This window comes from Strix aluco, chromosome 6 (genome assembly GCF_031877795.1).
Source record: "Strix aluco isolate bStrAlu1 chromosome 6, bStrAlu1.hap1, whole genome shotgun sequence".
In the NCBI taxonomy this organism is placed as follows: Eukaryota; Metazoa; Chordata; class Aves; order Strigiformes; family Strigidae; genus Strix; species Strix aluco.
Window position 1 is genome coordinate 6,537,316 of NC_133936.1, and position 20,745 is coordinate 6,558,060.

A 20,745-nucleotide genomic window follows, 5' to 3' on the forward strand; every position below is an offset into this window, starting at 1 on the left:
TGCAACACTTTATCTCCCTTTAGTATGTTATCTATTGTCATTTTTATTTGTTTTCAAGTATCTAATAATTTCTATTTTCCACTGCTTCTGTTGAAAGCCTCCCCTTTTTTCCCTTTTACTACCTACCTGATTTCTTCCTCCTATTTTCTGCAGCTTTCTGGTAGGCCTGTACATTCCTTCTCTTTTCTACCTTCTTTTTCTTATCATATTTCTCATCTGTTGTTTGGTCAAGCACTGTCTGGGATTAGCATTCAGTGTAAGAGAATCCATGATTTATGTATCAAATGAAACCCCAGTAGAGAACTAAAGCTGGCAACAGAAGGCCTGTTAGAAAAGGAGGGATTGTAAGGGACTTGCCCATCTCTGGTAGGAAGCAGCTGTGGTAGGAAAAGGAATTACAGAAGCAAATTTCAGCTGCAGATATTAGGGTGGTGATTTTGCATTCCATGTTTTTTGTCCCTCATAATTGTTGAGTAGGTAGTTGAATATGCCCCCATAATGCATTTTATTGCACAAGGAAGAAGTGCAGGGTCTTGAATATCAAAGTAAGTATCAGTTTGAATTAATAAGTTCTGTTGCTGGCACAAAGTATGGCATTTTTTACTCATATATGATACATAGCATATATTGCAGTATATGAAAACTGCATACGAGTTCTGAGATGTACTATATCTTAAGCTGTAAGAAATTTGAGTCACTGAAATAACTATTTGGGACTCACTGGAAGCAGTCAGCTACATCATGCTGTTCAGGCAAAGATTTATGAAAGGGGCTAAAGGCACTTCTCGCCTCTTCCCTTAGCAGCTGCCCAGCGTGCCCATCTATGATGATGGACTCTGTGTCCTATGGTGGTTGGGCAGTTATCCCTTTTCTGATTGAACTGCACTTCAGTTATACTTGAGATTTCTTCACATGAGCGAAAAGTAATATGCTTGGGTTTCAAGGGATTACTTAAGGATTTGATGCTCTAACAATGAGGGGAAAAAACACTTGTAAGTACTGGTCTAGTAAAATACTTATGGACTGCTAGAGCTGTATCCAGTGGATTAGTGGTCTGCAGGTGGGGTGTTTTGTTAGTTAATTTTTCTGATTGTTTTGAGATATGGATTGGGCTTCGACTTACTTGACCCAATTTCGGAAGCTTTCATAGAGGCCATAGGGTGACATTGTTATGGGAAACCTTAAAAAAAAGAAATAATCTATTGAATATGTAGGTAATTCTAGAAAGTAACTAATACAAATTGCATGCAATTCTCATGGCTCTTTGTTAAAATATGACTGTTTAAATTCTCCATGAATTTGCTGGTCAAGCAATGTCGGTGTAATGTAGTTTTAATTTTTAACAGAATATATTGCTTTTTTACTCATGGATTGCCAAGTAGACATCTTGATTAGAAGTTTTCAAATAGGTGATGCGGGAAAAGCAGAGGTACTTATCAATTACAACTAACCTGGCTTTACTTTGAAGAAAGTAGTTTCGTTTTCACAGTGCTTGCCAAAGAAAGGAGAGCAATTAGTCTTGCTTTCCTGTTTAAAACTGTGATTCACAGCATAATGTATGCTGGGAGGTTAGTCATTAGTATTGCAACATATAACTAATCTATGTCATTCATGAAGTAGTAGATCAGTAATGCAGCTAAGGTTCTTCTGAAGTTAAAGGAAAGACTGAAGAAAGTAAGTCAGTGTTTCTTCTACTACATACATTTATCATAAATCAGTAACTGTCACTGCCTGAAATTTTGGAAGGGTTGAAACACTGATGTCCTCAAAGGCAAAGAATAAAGAGCATGAGAGACTGTTTTACTGTTCCATCAGAAAATAAGATGTAAAAATTCCCTCACAGTTTTGTGTTAATTTTTTTGGGTCATTCATAGTTGATGTGAACTGGAGATTTTATAACCTTTAACATGTCAACAGTTCTGATGTTTCATTGTTTATAATATACTAAAAAAAATAAAAATAATATTCAGCTATGATATAACTATTCCTTAAACAGTAAAGTAAATCAGAATTAGCTGCCATTGAATGCCTGTTTTCAGAAACTTCTCTCAGACTTTACAGATATATCAACTGCAAGAAAATACATTTGAGTTTTATGAACAGCTTAGAATAATTTTTATATGAGGTTTTATATTATGTAATTATTAATAATTCTTATAGGAACTTTTATATTTTTATGGTCAGCTTAGATTTTTTTATAAGAAATATTTGTATCCAGTTATACTATACTAATTTTCTGTGTGTTTTACTTTACATAGGTTTTTATTTACCTTTATTTATTTTTATTTTATTTAACGCAGTCCATCCATTGCTTCCTTGATTGATTTTTTTAAATAAATTTCTCTGAGCTTTGTAGTCACAACAGAATACATATAGCTTTTACAGCTATAAACAGTGCATTCTTCTGAAAGAATTTTGATCAAGTTTGTGTTGAACATTGCTTAATGAAAAGTTAACTTTAACGCAGAAACCCATTAAACTTATAAAGTTACTCAGAAATAAGAAATAGTGGCAGCACAAACTACAACCCTAATCTGTGAGTGTTTAAACCATTGATAGTTTTAACTTTGGACCAACAGGTGGTAATAACACAAAATCCAGTTTTTAGAAACAGATATACTCTGTCATACTTCCTTTAAAGAACATCAGAAAGAGATACAATATTTGTTACGTTGTGTTTGATATTGTGGTTTTGTTTTTAAGATAAACCTGGTGCTTACAGAATAGGCTTTAAAAAAAAGTCAAAGAAAAATTTACTTGAGTCAATGAACAGTTTTCTGAAATGCAGTGATCTAAATGTAGTATTTAATATTTTACAGCACACATTTAACCTAGCTTCCTCTTAGTAAGGTGTGCTGAGACAATTCAGAGAGTATCTGTTAATTTCCTGAATCTTCTTTAGTTCATGAATATAAAGTTTCATCTGGATTCTGATGTATGCATTATCCATTGACACTGGGATAAATTGTATGGCAACACACAAACATATACAGAAACAAAACTAAGCATTTACTCAATCATCTATACTCAGGATATGGTGTTTATTTGTAATTCCTGGATGGCCAAAAAGAGGATGACTGCCAGATGTATTTTTCATTGGTGGGGAATAAGATGACAAAATCAAAATAATTTTCCGATGTAAATCCTCTTCATGTGTGTTAAAGCTTTTATATGCTCGTTTATTCTGATTTTAATCTTAACTGTGATCAGAATAAGAGAAAACAGAGAAAAAACCTTTAGAAAGGCTGGAATGTTATGTTTGACATCTTTAATTTGATGTCAAAAATAGGAGCAAGGGTCATAATTTATATGAACAAATTTTTTTCCAGAACTCAAGCAAAAATAAATAGCTTTATGGATAGCTTTAGGGTTTCACTCAGAGTAGCAGTTTCTGCTATTCCTTCCTACTTCTTCTGTCAGCCTGTTTTCTATGTTTCATTAGAAACTGCCCTTTAAGATCAGTGGGGAGTTTCCTGCAGTTTTGCAGATGTACCTAAAATTCCTGCTTGTCTTTTAATTTTTGTACTGTGACACAATCATATGACTTAGAAGTTACAAGAAAACTTTCAATAGCAAATGTTTATAATCCACCTAAAATAAAAAGTGCTGAGTTTAATATACCTAAGGCTCTATATATAAAGATAGTACAATGGATTGTGCTCAGATGTACTTAAAATCCCATGGTAAATATAATAGCACAATAAAGCAACTGAATTACTTAAATTCAGTGAAGTAACTAACTGGGGAGAGTGACAATGAAGGAAGTCTGAGAGAGTCATTTTTTTCAGGGATCTGCTGAAATATGGGATAGTGATTCAAACCAAAATGTGTTTCTTTTACAGAGCATGCATGTACACAGATTTTATGAACTAATAATTCTGAAGTAATTCAGAATTATAATTTCCTTTTTCCAAATGACACAAATGTGTAAATTCTATGCTTCCTTAATAAATTGCATTAATCTAGTAGTAAGCATATAATATGATAATTAGTATTCCAAATTAATAATTATGCTGAAGCATTTTAAAAGTAATTCACTTTTTAAAATTAAAATTAGACAGACATGCCTTTTGTGGAACAGTATTAAGTTGAATTCACCATCATCAAAGATGCATGCAGAGCTCAAGAAGGTTCAAGGAAAATCACCCATGTTAAGCAAAAGAATGTAAAAAAACAGGCAGTGACTAGGATTTGACTGCTTAGGCTCAGCTGTGACTGATGCAGGGTTTCTTTCACTGTTAGCATTACTAGAGATCCCCACACACCACATACTACATCCAGGGTGAAGCTGGGTACTATTGTCTAGTCTACAGCTTGTTTTCCCTGCCAAGGGAATGATTTAGTTCACTCCAGAGCAGAGTGGGGATAAAATTAACATGCAAGTAGTTGATCTACGTAGGTGATAATACATACATGTCTTCCAGTGGACAGACAAACCCTGCTCTAGCTTTTGGGTGTTTTTCTGGATCTGGGAGTATTTTCTTGCAATTTATAGTGATAAATCCAATGGTGAGAAGACAAGGAAAATGAGGAAAGAGAAAAAGAAACATTATGATGGAATACCTGTACTTATAGTTTCTCTATTCTTGTTTTGTTGTACTTGATTTCTTACTTTGGTGGCAAAACAAAAAGTAATGGTACTTCAAGAATTCTTCCCTTCCTCGATCAGAGGAACAGGGTAACAACAATCACCATGGGGAGTGATTCACTTCTGGTTTGTAGACCCTCTTTTCACAATGTGATTCTACCAATAAGGGAAATTATAAGACCTTTTCTTGGGGGTTCTATGTAAGAAAGCATGCCAAAGTTGCCCATTTTGGCTAATTTCTTAGAAATGTTATGAAGCTCCTTAAAAGAATATCATCCTGTTATTTCAGTATGATGGCTGTGGTATATGTAAACATACAAGACAGGAAAATCATTTCAGGTTGAAGAAGCAAGGTTTCCTTTACCAGAAGGCAACATACCCTACACTGGAGTTCACTATCAGCAAGACTATTGTGTAAAAAATTGAATTTGCTAGGTTGTCATTCCATGTACTCAGTATCAGTCATCAGTGAACTATGAAATGTTCCAGCTGGAATCTGAGATTTGCGAACTCTATTTAAGTATATTCCAGGTAAAAGATGAAGCTATTTTCATCTAAGAAAACAAGGTAAAGGTGTTAAGGATATGCTTGTTAAAAATGGCAGGATCAGCTGCTCTGATCTACCTTTTCAGCTCTATCAGTAATTAGAGTGATTCAGCGACAAAAGATTTTAATTTAAAAAATTGACCATTGTGGTTATATATTCTCCTGTGACATTTCTTGATTACAGCTATATATGTTAAAAAAAAAAAAAAAAAAAAAAAAAAAGTGGCATTAGGTTTATGTTTACCAAGAACAAATAGTTCAGGATTAAAGAGTCTACAGTAGAATAAAGAATGCTCCAAAGCTTTTTTCCTCTTTTGTCCTTCCATCCCTTTTAAAAGGATGTTGGCTCATAATTTTATGATATTGAAACAGGGAGTATTATCATCATTTTTTTTAATTTTTTTAAATTGTGTGGTTGGTTATGCTAGGAATAAGCAATTAGCCCTCTTACTTCTATGTTTATTTTAATGCCAAACTTTTTTTTTTCCTTGTCTCTCTTGGCAGTGTATTTTGTCGAAATAAAATACTGTTAATTGTCTTAAAGGGTATTAAACACAGTGCATATGGAGATGTATACTTTACAGTTTGGATGTTTTCTAATAACTTTTATTCCCTTAAAACACCAAATGAATATTGGCCTTCTGTAAAGAGTAGGTTAAGTTATATTTATGTTATGTAAAACTTTTAAGCTTAACATGTCATTGGTTTAGAATCTGGAGGTGATTTTTGTTAACTGAAATCCTTTCATTTCCTTAACACTGATTGGGCCAAATAATTCTAATCAAGCAGAGCTTGTACCCCATCCATCTTTATCGTAACTGGTAATAAAGAACCCTCTAGGCTTGACATATTGTCATGACAGTTATTCTCAAGACATTATATAGCAGTTGTATCCGTCAACCCGGGCAGTATGGAATGTTTTAACTGGCAGTCTTCCAAGAGTGAACATTAATCTTAGCATCTCTTCTTACAGTCCCTAATCAAGATATTCCAGGGGTGATTGCGCTGACATTGTTTGAAGACTACGTCTACTGGACAGATGGGAAAACCAAATCACTCAGCCGTGCCCACAAAACCTCTGGATCAGACAGAATATCACTGATTAACTCATGGCATACCATAACAGACATCCAGGTGTATCATTCTTATAGGCAACCTGATGGTAATTATTCTGTCTATGCTTTCCATACAGCACATTGATGTGTTTCATTTAGAAGCCAGTTGCTGAGTTAATGGCAGCTCGTTTATCTGCAGTGATTTATTTTTATTTCTGTTTTGTTTCAAATTGTGGAAGTTTTCAACTCACCATTTTTAAACACAAATTTGTGATTAATCTTGTAAGTATATCTGGTATTAAATAAATGTGATATATCTTGTTCAAGGGCAAGATACCAATTTGAGTGCTTAAAAATTAGCCCAGATACTGACTGGAAGTACAGAACTGTTAAGTCACATTACAGTACAAGTTACCAGTTATCAAGATGGGAACAGTGTGTTATGAAAATATTTAACCTTATTATTTGAAAAGTAAGAGAGTATTAATAATACAGAAGAATACTGTTATTTAGAAACTTGTTGGACTGAGGGAGTGTCAGAGAATGCAGGCGTTACGGTTGTGTCTGATCTCCTGATGTCCCCATATTTGAATTGTAACTGAATACGATTTGGCACTTGACCTAAATAAGCTAATTTTTTGTCTCCTTATTAAAAAAACCTCTAGTGATTTTTTCTTCCTGTCATTTTTTCAGTACTGAATCTACATTCATAGTAATAATTATCTTTTGCATACAGAGAATAGCTTAAAGGCAAAAGAAAAAGGTTGCCTCTTATTGGTTTTTGATTTGAGACGTTCATTGTAAAAATAGTATGTGTAATACATTTTTCTTCCTCTAAAAAGCAGATGCACTGAAGTATACTGAAATAATAGGCTCTGATATGCTTTTCCTATTCTGTCCACAGTGTCTAAACATCTGTGTACAGTAAACAATGGTGGTTGCAGTCATTTATGCCTTCTAGCCCCTGACAAGATGTATACTTGTGCCTGTCCCACTAACTTTTACCTTGCTGCGGATAACAAGACATGCTTATCAAACTGCACTGCCAGTCAGGTAAGGGCAGAGGTGTGGGGGAGTGGGGAGTGGGCTTATATTTTACTGTGTTTCCACCTGCTTTTAAATAATGATTGCTGGTGCCCGTGAAATGTGGAAGCGTCAGTCAGTGGAGCTGAAGACTAGGTAACTCATGGGTGCATTTAAAGCATTTCATCTTCACGGCTATTAATTGAAAATAGGCTTGCAAGTGCCTTTTTTCCAGAGAATGCAGAACTTGTTCCCTTTCAAATATGGATGTTTCTGCCAGTCACTAGAACAAATACAGCTACTAAACCCATAAAAATTGCTTTGAAAAAACATATCTATAAAACATGAAACATGAAAATACAAAGTGTGTATAACAATCATACAAAGTGTATATAACAATGATTTGGGAGTATTCATGCATGAACAAACTACATTAATACAAGAAAACAAGCTCAGTCCAGTTAGCTAGGTAGGTAACAGATAGGGTTACATGAGAAACAGTCCAGTAGCGGAAATGGTAGAATATGCAATTAATTAACAGTTGCATCAATTAAAACATTGGATTCCTTATGGGAGGTGGAATCCCTAGTACTTGAAATAAATATTTGGTGAATTTTTTTCTTAAAATGTAAGGAAGATTAAGTAGAACTACTGATTTCTTGTAAGAGAATGACTTTGATAAAAGCCTTTGGACTGTTCTACCCAGACAACTAATTGGTTGATTGTGATAGTACATATGGCCTCTAAAATCTGTCTAGTAGTCCAGCTTTTGTAGTAGTCCACTTATATTGTATGTATGCTAACGACTTCTTACAACGTTCTATGTCATGATGTATGTTGTCTGTACTCCTTAAGGAAAGGATTTTACTCTTAATTTTTAGGGAACAGTGGTCATCTTAATAAATGATGTTACAGTTTCATTCAAGTAATATTGTTATTTAAGAAACCTTCTCACTGTCTTCCTCTGTTCCCTTAAGGTAATGTTTGGTGTGATTTTATTATGTTCATCATATCTTTCCTGTTTTGATTGTCTGCTTGTTACTTCCCATTAAGTGATGAACATAAAGAAAGTGTAAAACACTTGTAAAATGAGGAGTTTCTTACCTATTTTCCCCCCATATCTAGCTTCTCAAATTTGCTTAAAAAAACAACACTTTTTTCTTTTTAAAAATTTTCTTTAAATGGCACTGGAAGCTTATTCCACAGTGAATTTATATGCTAACAGTTGATTGAATGACTCTATTTCTTTCTAAATAATTCATTGGTAATCTGAATTGAAGGATAACCTCACAACTTGGATCCTCCAGGAGCAATATTTTATCACTTGTGGATTCCATAGGAGGGAGAGCAGGCTTAAGTAGAAGAAGCTGCTTCAGACAGACAGTTACAAGCTGACATTGGTTATTAGTCATTTTCTTCCAGTTTTGAAATCTGTTTACTGTTTGATAATTTGTCAATCCAATGGTATCAGATGCAGAGATCAGTGGAAAAAATATAATTTGCTACTTTAATTTTATAGCATCATCTGAAAATCTTTAGTTGTTCCTATGATGTAATCGCTCTTGACAATGCACTCACCTGTTAGCTGTTTCTGATGAAAAGGAGCTGGATGACTGATATGCTGGTCTTGCACATTGACAGTCTTTCGGCTGTATTTTGATGGCTAATCTGACGTGAAAAATTGTTTAGTACAAAATGCATCAGACTAGAACACCACAACTCAAGCCACTCCAGGCCCACCCATATGACTCTGACCCCTGATTTTGCAAAGTGTCTGGCTCCCCAGTTTAGATGGGAATGCAAGCATTTTCATGCAAAGCATAATAGCATCTAAGAATTAGGCCCCATTTCCTGGAATTAAATTAATAATGTCATTTTAAGAGCCTGAAGTCCCTTGTGGTGAGCAGAGTGAGGCTGGCACCTTAAAACAATTCAGCAGCAGGAAGGCTATGCAAGCAAGTAGAAAATACTAAGAATGAGAATTGTCTGAGTTTCTGTTTGTCTCCTACATTTGGAGGCCTTCTGCTGAGCTACTCTGAGATGCATACCTTAGTAGAACAGTTTAGCAGTTTAGAAGAGCTGCCTTTCAAACCCAGCCTGTAATACAGCATGTCCCTCAATGTGGTACAAGAATGATGTAGCTCCAGCTGTAGGTCCTACTACATAAATGGCCACGAAACCCTAAATTTTCTTGGCAGAAAAGATAAAACTGAGCCGATGCACCAAATTTAATATACCCTTTTAATACAGCTTTATTGAATAATCAATGATTTTAAAAATGTGAAGAAATGAAAAAATTAATGCCTAGTCACAGGAAAGAAAATGTCTTGCACTTCTAAACCTGTCAGTTTTCCTCCCTTCTGTGCTCATACTCACACCAGGTAGGAAACACAATGTTTCTTAAAAGTTCCTGATAATCTATCCAGATTTTTCTCCCTAGCATTAGCCACATAATGAACTCCGATTTTAGGTTTAGCCCTCAAAGTTTGCATCAAGTAATTTCTACCCGTTTTTTGTTCTGTTTGCATTCCCCTTTCAGTCAAAACAAATGTAGAACATTGCCTGAGCTCAGAGTAAAGGCACTACCAAGGTCTAACAAAGGATTTTTCTTTGTTGTACAAATATTTTATCCCTTTAAAAGGTTGGAAGGCCTAGCTTCTGGTTTACTCATTTAATTCAAACAATATAAGCAATACTGTATACAAGTACAGCACTACACATTAAGGCCCTTTTCTGTAACTGTGGGTGGTTTTGTTTATCCAGAAAAATGATATTAAGTCTGCTTCAACAACTTACAAAGAATGTTTAAGAATTGAAGTGGTTGTTTTGAATAAGATCTTACAGAATCAAATCATAGAATGTGACAAAATGCAATGAGTGGTTTATATCAGGGGCACTATAAATCAGTGTAGCAACGTCATTGAAACTACAATGATTTGTATCAGTGGAAGTCTCAGTGCAAAACATCTCCAAAAAAAGAGTATTTAAAAAATAAGTTTTATAAAATTAACAGTCAGAGTTGATTAATGGAACAATAACATAAACCATGAATCTAATTTTTCATAAACTGTATATTTCTATGTAAAAGTAAATAAACAAATATTCATATCAAAGCTTTTCTTCCTTCTTTCCTTCCTTTTACAGTTCCGTTGCAAAACTGACAAATGTATTCCATTTTGGTGGAAATGTGACACTGTGGATGACTGTGGAGATGGCTCCGACGAGCCTGAGGAATGCCGTAAGTGCATTCTGAATTTGGAACCCAACTTGTCAGAGGGTCCAAATCAAATATAATGCTTTATAGATTGTAGGAAGTGGGTTTATTTGAACACTTTTGTTTGCAGCACTGTTTTCTGTTCCTTGGTCTCTGTCAAATTTACAAAGGGCTCAGGCTCTTGTTCATCACCCTGTAAAAGATTTTCATTAACTCATGTCTACTGAGGGTCTTTTAAAGTCTTTGGAAAATCATAAGAATGTGTTTTTCATGTTTTAAACCTTTACTTGATCCCAGTTATATTTTTCCTAAAGATTTTTGTTTTAAAGCTATGTTCTGAGGTTTCAAATTTTTATGTATAAATACAAAATTCTGCCAGGGTTATTTGGTTTATTTTTGTATATAAGAAATGTGGAAGTCTAATCTCATTTGCTTATGTTTCATTACAATTATACAAGTTTAGCTACACATTATTACTTAGTGCGATTTTCCGAACAACAGCAATGTGTTCTCCATGTGATTCCTACCAAGAATCAGTGTATTTTTCACAATAAGTTTTATATAAATATTTTCATTCTGTACATTTAGAAATGTATAGAATTGTCAAAGGAAAGTTTGGAGAGCTAATTCTCACCCTCCCGGAATGAACAATTTTATGTAATGAACATTTTTCATGCATCCTGTGTAACTTTTGATACACTATCCTGAAGGTGGTGCAGATACAGCATATTTCTCGATAGCCTCCCGTAGTCCAAATAGTAGGTTACTGTAGTAATCTCCTGTTGAATTGCAGACAACGGGAGTCAATTATGATGATGTTTTCCGCATCCCAAAGAATGGTTGCTGGATGGTAGCTGACTGCAAGTTTACTTGTTAGAAAAGTACCTTTCTAGTGTACTGGATTCGTAAACAGTAATATCTGTTGATTATATCTTTCAGTCCCAGCCACTGACTACTTTAACACTATTATATTAACCTACATAAATCAAAAGATTCTTGCCCTCTTCCCTCAAGCTTATATACATAAAACGCTCTACGTGTTCTACAGTCATCCAGTTAAATAAGAGTTAATTTCATTTGTTTATATTGAAATCTCTCACTCATATTTTTACAATTTTATAATTAGTTCTCTTTTTCTGCTGCAGAGGCCTTTGAAGCAAGCTTTAACATATGTAATCATTCTACATAACATATGTAATCATTCTACATTTGGAGCTACGCTATGTTTACATAAAATTTAAACTCAGATGGCAGTGGCTGTGAGAAGGAACAATGTTAGACCTTTCATGGGAAATAGAATTAGAGTGGAACAGTGAGTTTCTTAAATGCAGACTTGAAATCAAGTGTTTAGATCCTAAATTGCAAGAATCTGTTGAGTTAATGGTAAGCATCAACCTGCAGAGGATTGCAGTCTGTATCATTAGTTAAGATATAACTATAGTTATGCAAATTTAAAATCTCAGACTTTGAAATTAATTTTGCAATAGTACACGTGCATTTTAGTTACTAATATCTACTCAGATTGAGATTACATAGGCAACTACAAAGGTCTGTAAATTCTTTTGATTAGTCCGTAGAGGAAGAACAACACTATTGATACTTTAACCGTTCTTGTGATAGTATTCATAAGCAGTTTTCTTTTTTCTCAGCTGAATTCAGATGTCAGCCGGGACGTTTTCAGTGTGGAACTGGACTTTGTGCTCTTCCAGCCTTTATCTGTGATGGAGAAAATGATTGTGGGGACAATTCTGATGAGTTGAACTGTGGTAGGTGATTATATACATTGTAGACTTCTGTCAAGAAACTATGTTTTTATTCTTTTACCTTTTAAATTTTGAAACTTTTAATCTTTTTAATGTTTTTATTCTTTTAACTTACAGACACACATGTGTGTCTGTCAGGTCAGTTCAAGTGCACAAAGAATCAGAAGTGTATTCCAATAAATCTGAGATGCAATGGACAGGATGACTGTGGCGATGAAGAAGATGAAAGAGACTGTCGTAAGTTATGTTTACAGAATTTTGCTCTGATGTCCGTAGCTGATTTTAAACAAGGAACTGAAGTAAAATATGTAAAATACTGTAAATATCCTCTCTGTAAAATGATTTGAGGAAAATGCAAAACAGTTAATTCATGGGACTGATTGATGTACAATGCTTCATAGACAAGAGAACAAACTAAGATGTCATTTATTAACTTCATTTTTTAAAGTCATTGCAGAGAAGAGGGGTGTGTAAACAATTAATTCCAAGCATTTAATTGGGTTTCTGACTTAGGCTGAAACATTCATTTTACTCTTAACCACCTCACAAATGACTCATCTTCTTGAGGCTTTCATCTGCCATGCCTTGCAGCAACGCATTTCAATGGAAAAATATATTTCTGTGTCTTTTATTGGAAAAGATGTAGATCCATAGTTCCTTCTACATCCTTTTTCTTTCATGGAGTTTTCTACCTTTTCTATTCCCTTTCCTCTGGGGACTTCTTCATTAATTTGCCTATGTAACTTGATTTCCATTTACTCAGCTTTTAATGCATCTTATTTTTCATAAAGTCATTTTCATTCTGTATTTCTTAGATATAAGTAGAGAAAGTATTTTCAGATTTAGAATGGAAATGTATTGAATAGCTTGTGTATTTGATCATTTTGTAATTAAAATGATGGTGCTGTCTTGAAATACATCTCTGTCCTTCACTCAATTCATTATTCAGATCTACTGCTGATCTAAGGTGCTTATTCCTATTTTCTGAATTAGCTTTCTCAAGGTTTGCATGTGCTGCATTTCTGCAAAGAACATGGCCTTCTCCAAGGGAAGGGTTGCTAAGGATACAAAGGCTTTGTTGATGGTCATGTTTAATGGCTGTCTTCCAAACAGCTCAGCAGAGACAGACAGTATTATATGTTGGTTTGCATGTTATGTTCTTTTAAAAACTGATTAAGTGGGGTCAGGTAAACTCCTGTGGAAGACAGGGGAGATTGATTTTCGTTATAAAGAACTGCACGTTATACAGAAGGTTCCCAAAACCTTGAGGTGTAGCCGACAGAAATTAAATCAGAGCAGCGGAATCTGCAGCACAGCAGTGCTCAGGGACTGTGGGAGGGATAGGGTCAGGATCAGTGGTGATGGAGTTGAAAACTTCCTAGGGATTAGTGGGGATAGGACAGTCTGCTGTGACATGAAGCAAGCTTTTGAATTGTCTGAAACTCAGCCATCAACCCACCTGCAAAGACACAGTGGGAAGTGGGGGAGGTTAATTATATACATTTTTTGTTTCTGTTCTGTCTTACCTAGACTTTATTAGCTTCTCTCAAGCAAGTTAAGTATGCTAGTTTGTATTTTAATAAAACCTTGCTTGTGCCTTCCGAAAAGTCTTCAGTTGTCTTTGGGGAGATTACAAAAAGTGGAGATTTTAAGTAGGTCTACCAAAAAGTTCAAATTGATTTGGGCTCCTGTCCCAAGACAGATAACAGATCAGATTATCTATTTCATTCTAACTCCACTGGACTAGGATTTATAAAATACAGACATTTTTTTTAGCTCTACCACTGTTTCATTTTATATATCAAGTGACCTTGAAAAAGTCACAATTCATGCTAAAGGTTTTCCATATGTAACATGGAGGTTATTATGCTGGTCTTCCTTGTAAAGCACTTTGAAATCCCCAGGTGAGGTGCCCTAGCTGAGAATCAGTATTATTTTTTAGAAGTATAGTTAGCAGCGTAGACAAGTCTAAATTTAGTCTTTGATTCCAGAGCTGTAAATTTATGTATAGAAATGTGACGCTGAAAGAAATAATACACACCAATTTTTAAAAAAAACTAAAGTTTTTCATCTTGCTGAACTCAAGAAACAGGAATGATACTGTAAAGGAGCAAATTGCTTTCCAACAGGGATAGGGAAGTTTGTTAAAAACCTTATGGAGTTCCCTAGGTAAAAGTGGGACAAACATCTATGTGAAAAAACATTATCAGAGAAGAGATCATAATGTTTTCCACTTATGTCCAATTCAGAACAGTTTGGAGATTCTTGTACGTATGCTTATCTCTAAAGAAATCCTTGTGCATCTGATCACAAATAGCTTGATCACAGTCCAGTCCAGATATATGTCCTTTATTCATCTTGCCTCTATACTCTCAGTTATAAGAGTTTAAAAAACCAGTAAGATCTGTCCTAAATGCTTGTGAGGCAGTCAATCTAGAATCACATGAGTGCACTGAGGATCCATTTGTTGTCAAGTGGCTGTTCTAAAGTGAAAGCATTTAAACTTCGACTTAAAGCATTCTGAAAGAATAGAATGAAGGTTAGCTGCATCTTTGCATCTTTATCTTGCCGTAAGATTCATTTAAGAACTTGTTCTGCTAAACTGATAAAATGAAATAATTGTCAAACTTTTCTCACTATTTACCCATGGCCTCTTTTAACAGAGAGCACAGACTTTCACCAAAATTGTACATAATTTGGATTACCTTTTCAGTCAAAGCATTGAATGCTGCCTTAGTCCTTCAAACTGACTTTCAGAATTGGTAACTGGTGCTTTAGAAAGTTAGGAAAAAAATAAATCTGACTGCTTTTTACTAAAGTGGTTTGATTGTGTCAATGTCAAGTCTGTTGTTAAAAGAATATCACAATAGACACTTTGTTTATTAGATTCATTTGACCTTACTGTTATATATAAAATAATATATAAAAAGAAGACAAAATTATAAACAGTATAACCCTGAACGCTGTTTTCTTACAGATGTTACATAAGTCTTGCTAGAGCTATAAAATTTCTGAATTTTGAATCGTTTTTATTTTAAAACAAATAATTGGAATATTAGCAGAAATTTCTAGTTTTAATTTGAAATCCTTTTGTTTAAAGCTGAAAACAGTTGTTCTCCAGACCATTTCCAGTGTAAAACAACAAAACACTGCATTTCTAAACTGTGGGTATGTGATGAAGACCCAGATTGTGCTGATGGATCAGATGAAGCTAACTGTGGTGAGTATGCCAGTGGTTTTGAATATATTACTGTAGCTTGATATTTTTGAAAAAAGTAGTGAAAGGAAATAATCATCCGAGTTAACATGTCCTTTTTCAATGTATGATAATACCTGTCTGATATGATAACTGTATCTGGCTCATACAGTTCTTGTTGAATAATAATCTTTATAGGAATAGTCTATAAACTTCATATTATACTACTACTCTATTGGCAGGAGCTGTAAATGAGTATCTTATTTGGAATATAATGACATTCTTGATTTTTCTCACAGTATTATCCAGTTTCTGCTAATTTATTACGCATACTTTGTTGCTGCTGAAGTTCATAAACAGTGAAACATGTAATAATTTGCAAACGTTAGTTAAGACTGTGCAGAAGGTCCAGAGCAGATGCCAACTTGACATTGACCAACTTCTGCTTCTCTCTGAGCTCCAGGGAGTTATGTGTCCTAATACACCACTCCACAAAATTTGCATCCCCATAGGACTTCTCCAAGAACCCCTGATACTTCTGAAAGTTATGTACTTAAATTTGATAGTTTGAAGAAGCAGATCCTCTACAGAGATCAAGGATAGAATCGAACCATTACCAAACCAAGCTCTAATTTCTGTCATATTTTATACAATATCCAGAACCACAGTGTTCTACCTGACTAAGGCAGATTTTTTAGAACATAAGGACTAGCTCTGAATCCAAGAATGTCTTTCATTGCTTTTTTGAAGATTCGTTGTTGGATCACAAATATAACTCTACAGTTTTTAGCATGTTTATGATTGACAAAACAATTATTTTATTAAGACAATACTCATAGAAAATTGAAAATCTAAGCAGTTTTCACATTGGTCTGCATGTGACATTGTACATGCCTAGTATGTTATTCATCATCACTTGGAAGAAAACATCACACTGTATAGTAGTAGTGGCTGTTCTCAGTCATTGCTTGCATGTTGGAAAGTTCCGAGTCAGCTCTTCTGTTGTAAATGAAAGAAAATAATAAATATAAACATTCCACCTGGGAAATGGATTTACAGATAATCAGAGTCAGAATAAGTGGATCAGTATTGTTGGCATATCACTGAACATGGATGTCAATGCAAGATGCACACTCCCCAAGCACAGAAAAACGTGTGGAAACTTCAAACAGACCTATAAAACAAAAAACAGGAAAATGTTCTGAGATGGATGAGAACAAGGAAAACAGTTGTACAGAACATTCAAAGCTCTCGCCATTATTCATCCATATGTCAGTAAATGGTTTGATGAAACACATAAGTCTGGACAAGTTTATGGTACCTGTGGGACAACAAAGTTACAGGCCATAATCAAGAACAAAGCACTGAGACACAGCAAAATTTCCATGGATACGTTTCAAGCGATTGAAACAAGCACGTATATGAAAATGTTGGAGCTCTAAGTATGCCTAGGAAATTGAACTCAATACTGAAAATCCAGGACCATTGTTTGAATTGTCAAGAAGGGAAAACTAATTAATCATATCAACTGGAGAGAAGAACAGTGCAAGAAATCATTTTGCTTGAAGAAACAGTGAATGCAAAGGAGATGAACCTTTGCCGTAGAGACTCTCCATATCTTCTTCTGGGCTATTATGCAACTACCCCCGCACTGCTTACCTTCTGATCCACTTTATAGGTACTTTCTCCTGCACTGTCCCCAATCATCTTGATCTCCAACATGCCGTTTCTTTCCAATTTGGACAGCATTCCAAGCTTCCAAACTGTGGATTCATATTTTGACTAACAAAGGGTCTTAAAATAATTCAAATAATATCCTCAAGACACAAAGTTTAAAAGCAAAGAGGAAAAAAACCCCAAACTAATGCTGAATAGGAAAAATTGTATTTATAATAGGTACTTCACTGTAATTCATCATTTTAGCCAATAGAAAGAATAATGTCCAAATTGCTCAAACAATTAAATAGTGTAGAGCTGCAGTGCATGCAATCCCAAGTTAAATATTTTTTTCAGTCACAATATATACAACTGGCTGTGCTGGTTCATATCTAAGACTCATCTCGCCTTTTATTCTGTCTCTGGCAGTGACTGAAAGCTAGTATCTAGGGAAGAATATGTGAGCAAGGCAGTCCTTAATGAAACTTCCTGGGGATACTCTTCTAGCCTCTAACAGTTTGAGAATCAAGGATATTGTGAGTCAAATATATCTCTGTATGCAATAACCCATGATGGATTTCAGTTTCTTTTAACCTTTGTACAGTTTTGACAACATGCTGCAACAAGGAGTTCCACAGCTTATTTACACACCTCCCTGCAAAATCACCTACATATTTATTTTAAATCTGCTAGCTGCATATAATGCTGATAGTTTCTGTATTGGGGGAGACTGAACAATTTATTCATATTCACAATCTGTGTGCCACACATGGTTATGTACACATAGAACAACTAAGCCTTGACAAGAACAGGGTGGGTTTAATCACATTTTAAAGTTTTCCGTAATTTTAGCATTTGAAATATGTTTAAATGACCTTATTATAACAGTAGTTTTAACACGGCTTGGTCTTCTGCATTGGGGTTGGGGTTGTTTTTAGATTTAAAGATGGTTATTTTTATGAACAAAGTTTGATAGAATTAAATTCTAAAACTGCAAGCTGAGTATAATAAAGGTCTGTATATGTGGATGCTAATACTAACTTGTTATCCTTTATAGTTCATTTCTAAAATGCTTACAATGCAAAACTTGTAAAAAGGATAATCTCTTTTTTGCTTAAGTGCTTCATAGACATATGTATTTTGCTTAGTCAACATCTGCTACTGTATGTTATTGGAGATACTATATTAACTGAATTTGTTAGAAGTAGTCTGAATGTATTTAGTCTTTGTGGTTACTTTCTGACTCAGACAATTGAAGTAGAGTTAAGAATTGTATGTTTATTATTGAGTGTATGGTGTTTTTCAAAGAACAGTACGTAGACTTAATTCATGCTTTCTGTCCACGCAATTAAAAGAAGGCATTAGATTATGGTAATCCTTGCTCACAACTTTAATACTTTACATCAAAAAAGACCCTGTTTGAGTTAGAATCTGAAGAAATCTGTTTGTGGTCACAGAAAGTTGTTATAATCTGCTTTAAGGGTTATATGTATTTCAGGTCTTTATTAGCATAATGTGTCAACATTAGTATGACTGCTTTCTGCTTCTTCACTTTTCTAAATATTAATTTTATTTTTGGCCTAAAGAGTCAAAGTAGGGGTTTTTTTCTGATGATGAAGAATATGTTCTTTGAGACATTTGAAGGATGCATTATATAAACTTAAACTTCCTTCAACAGGCTTATAATTTCCTGTATCCAGCATCAGTGACAGCCTGCCAAGCCCTAGAACAGCTAGCTGATCCTCAATCAAAAGCAAGTTACTTTTCATTTTGGATTCTATCCCTCTCAGGCGCACACACACACAAATGCACAAACAAGCCCATATATGAAATTAAAATCCCCAAACAGCAATGTAGTGCAGTTAGTGGTAAAATAACATTTTAATTCATAGGGATTGATATTTGAATCAAAATGCTTTTAGGGTGCATATTTTGGGGTTTGGTTTGTTTTCCATTTAAGCCTTCATCCTATTTTCTTCACGCTCATTTAGAATTATTTCTAAAGTAAAATCCTGTTCGGTATGCACAAAAGATGAACCCCAACCAACCAGAAGCTACCTCAGGTGGTCACACAAATTTCTGAGAAGGGGCCTTTGCCTGTTGCAGTAGATCAATGATTCTCTTAATAATAATTTGAAGAGAGAAATATGAAAATTGAGTTATCAGTACTTACTTTTTTGCCTTTCTACCATTCTTATCAGAACTTTCCTGGTTTAAGGTAGTCTCATTTTAAGAAAAATGGAGAGCCATTTAGTATTGAAGACAGCAATGGGCGGGCACCATGTGTGCTTTTCAGGGTTCTACAGTTCAAAAAAATACTGGTTTGCACTATTTCCTTTGAGTTGAGAAAATTAGTCTTTCTAAAAGATCAGATATTTGTTATACAACTTTGCTGAATCTTCCTCTTTGTTATATCTTAGTTCTAGTATCCTATTGTTTTGCTTGGCTCTCATTAACAGAAAGAAGGAAATACAAGTCAAGGAAATCTAGTTTGTAAGACATAGTCAAGCGTAAGCTGCTAAGAGAGATCAGTCAACCCAAGGGAAGTATAAAGCTTTCAGATTTGTGAAGTGGAGAGAGCCTTACGAACATGCAAAATCTTTTATATATAAAAATTATATAAATATATATAATTAAATATTCCTTTGTGCTTGGTAAGATTAGAATAAGAGGAGAAAGATACAAGTGGTAATCATAAGGTTAGACTACACTCGGATAATTTAAGAAACAAAATCCAGCCTTTCTTCACAAGTGTAAAGAAGCAATGCTTGAGAACTAGAGGCATCCTTGAGAACTAGATAATTCTTTATGAAGAATAAGAAAAGATATATTACATATTCTCTTCATCCTAGCTGAAATGAAGGGATGTCATCTCTGGCTTTTGTGTATTACTGATTAGATCTTGGTATTTCTGTTGAATGCGGAAGTATAAATAGAATATAATCTGTCATTAGTCTTTAGGACTCGATTTTGTGGGTAGATATGTTAATGGGAGATTGTAGACTTTACTAGAAGTACTTTAATAAATATACGATGGATTTCTGGTTTGAAACTTGATCTTTTGCAGAGCTACAGAAAAAAGTGCAACAGTTTTTTTTATTTTGGGAGAGGGGATATTTTTATGTTTTGTAATGTTAAATATTTTTTAAGTGCTTGACAGTGCAAGTATTTGAAATGTCATGACAGATGTCACAGATGGTGATCTTGAGAAACATTGTAGGAAAAAGTATTTTGGAAGAAAATGACTTGCAATCACAATATTGGCATAGTATAAGGAACAAATGCAAAAGGCAGTATTGTAATTACTAAATTTTTGAGTGTACACCACTGAGCTGCAATGCCATTTACCTCCACCTTCTTGATATTCAAATGTAGTTTTGATTTATTACTCTAGTTCCAGAACCACACCTAAAACAAAGCACAAAAAGCAGCAGTTTGGGCCATAGCATCAAATCCAATACCTCTAACTTGTAGTCCTTTCCATTTCACAGGCAAAGGAAGCACAATGTTTTAAGCTAGCTTTTCAGTCCTCCTTCATTCTGTCAGTTATTATAACTCATCGAGTTGTCATGATAGCAGTATCAAGTCTGAACTGACATGCTATGAAATAACCTAATGGAAATTTTAAAAATTTCTATTGAAATATCATCACAGTGGCATGTAATTTTAAATATGTCATGGAGGCTTTTACAAAGCAACCTTTT

The 20,745-nt window shown here is 34.5% G+C and overlaps 1 protein-coding gene across 1 annotated transcript in view; it reads left to right on the top strand.

Annotated features, from left to right (window-relative positions):
* The window catches only part of LRP1B (LDL receptor related protein 1B), a 750,913-nt gene that overhangs the window by 650,458 nt on the left and 79,710 nt on the right, over positions 1–20,745 (top strand). The window contains exons 60-65 of the mRNA XM_074828545.1: positions 6,108–6,296; positions 7,094–7,242; positions 10,357–10,450; positions 12,076–12,192; positions 12,307–12,426; positions 15,290–15,409. Of these exons, the coding sequence (XP_074684646.1) occupies positions 6,108–6,296; positions 7,094–7,242; positions 10,357–10,450; positions 12,076–12,192; positions 12,307–12,426; positions 15,290–15,409 (789 nt within the window). The remainder of the gene's footprint in view (positions 1–6,107; positions 6,297–7,093; positions 7,243–10,356; positions 10,451–12,075; positions 12,193–12,306; positions 12,427–15,289; positions 15,410–20,745) is intronic.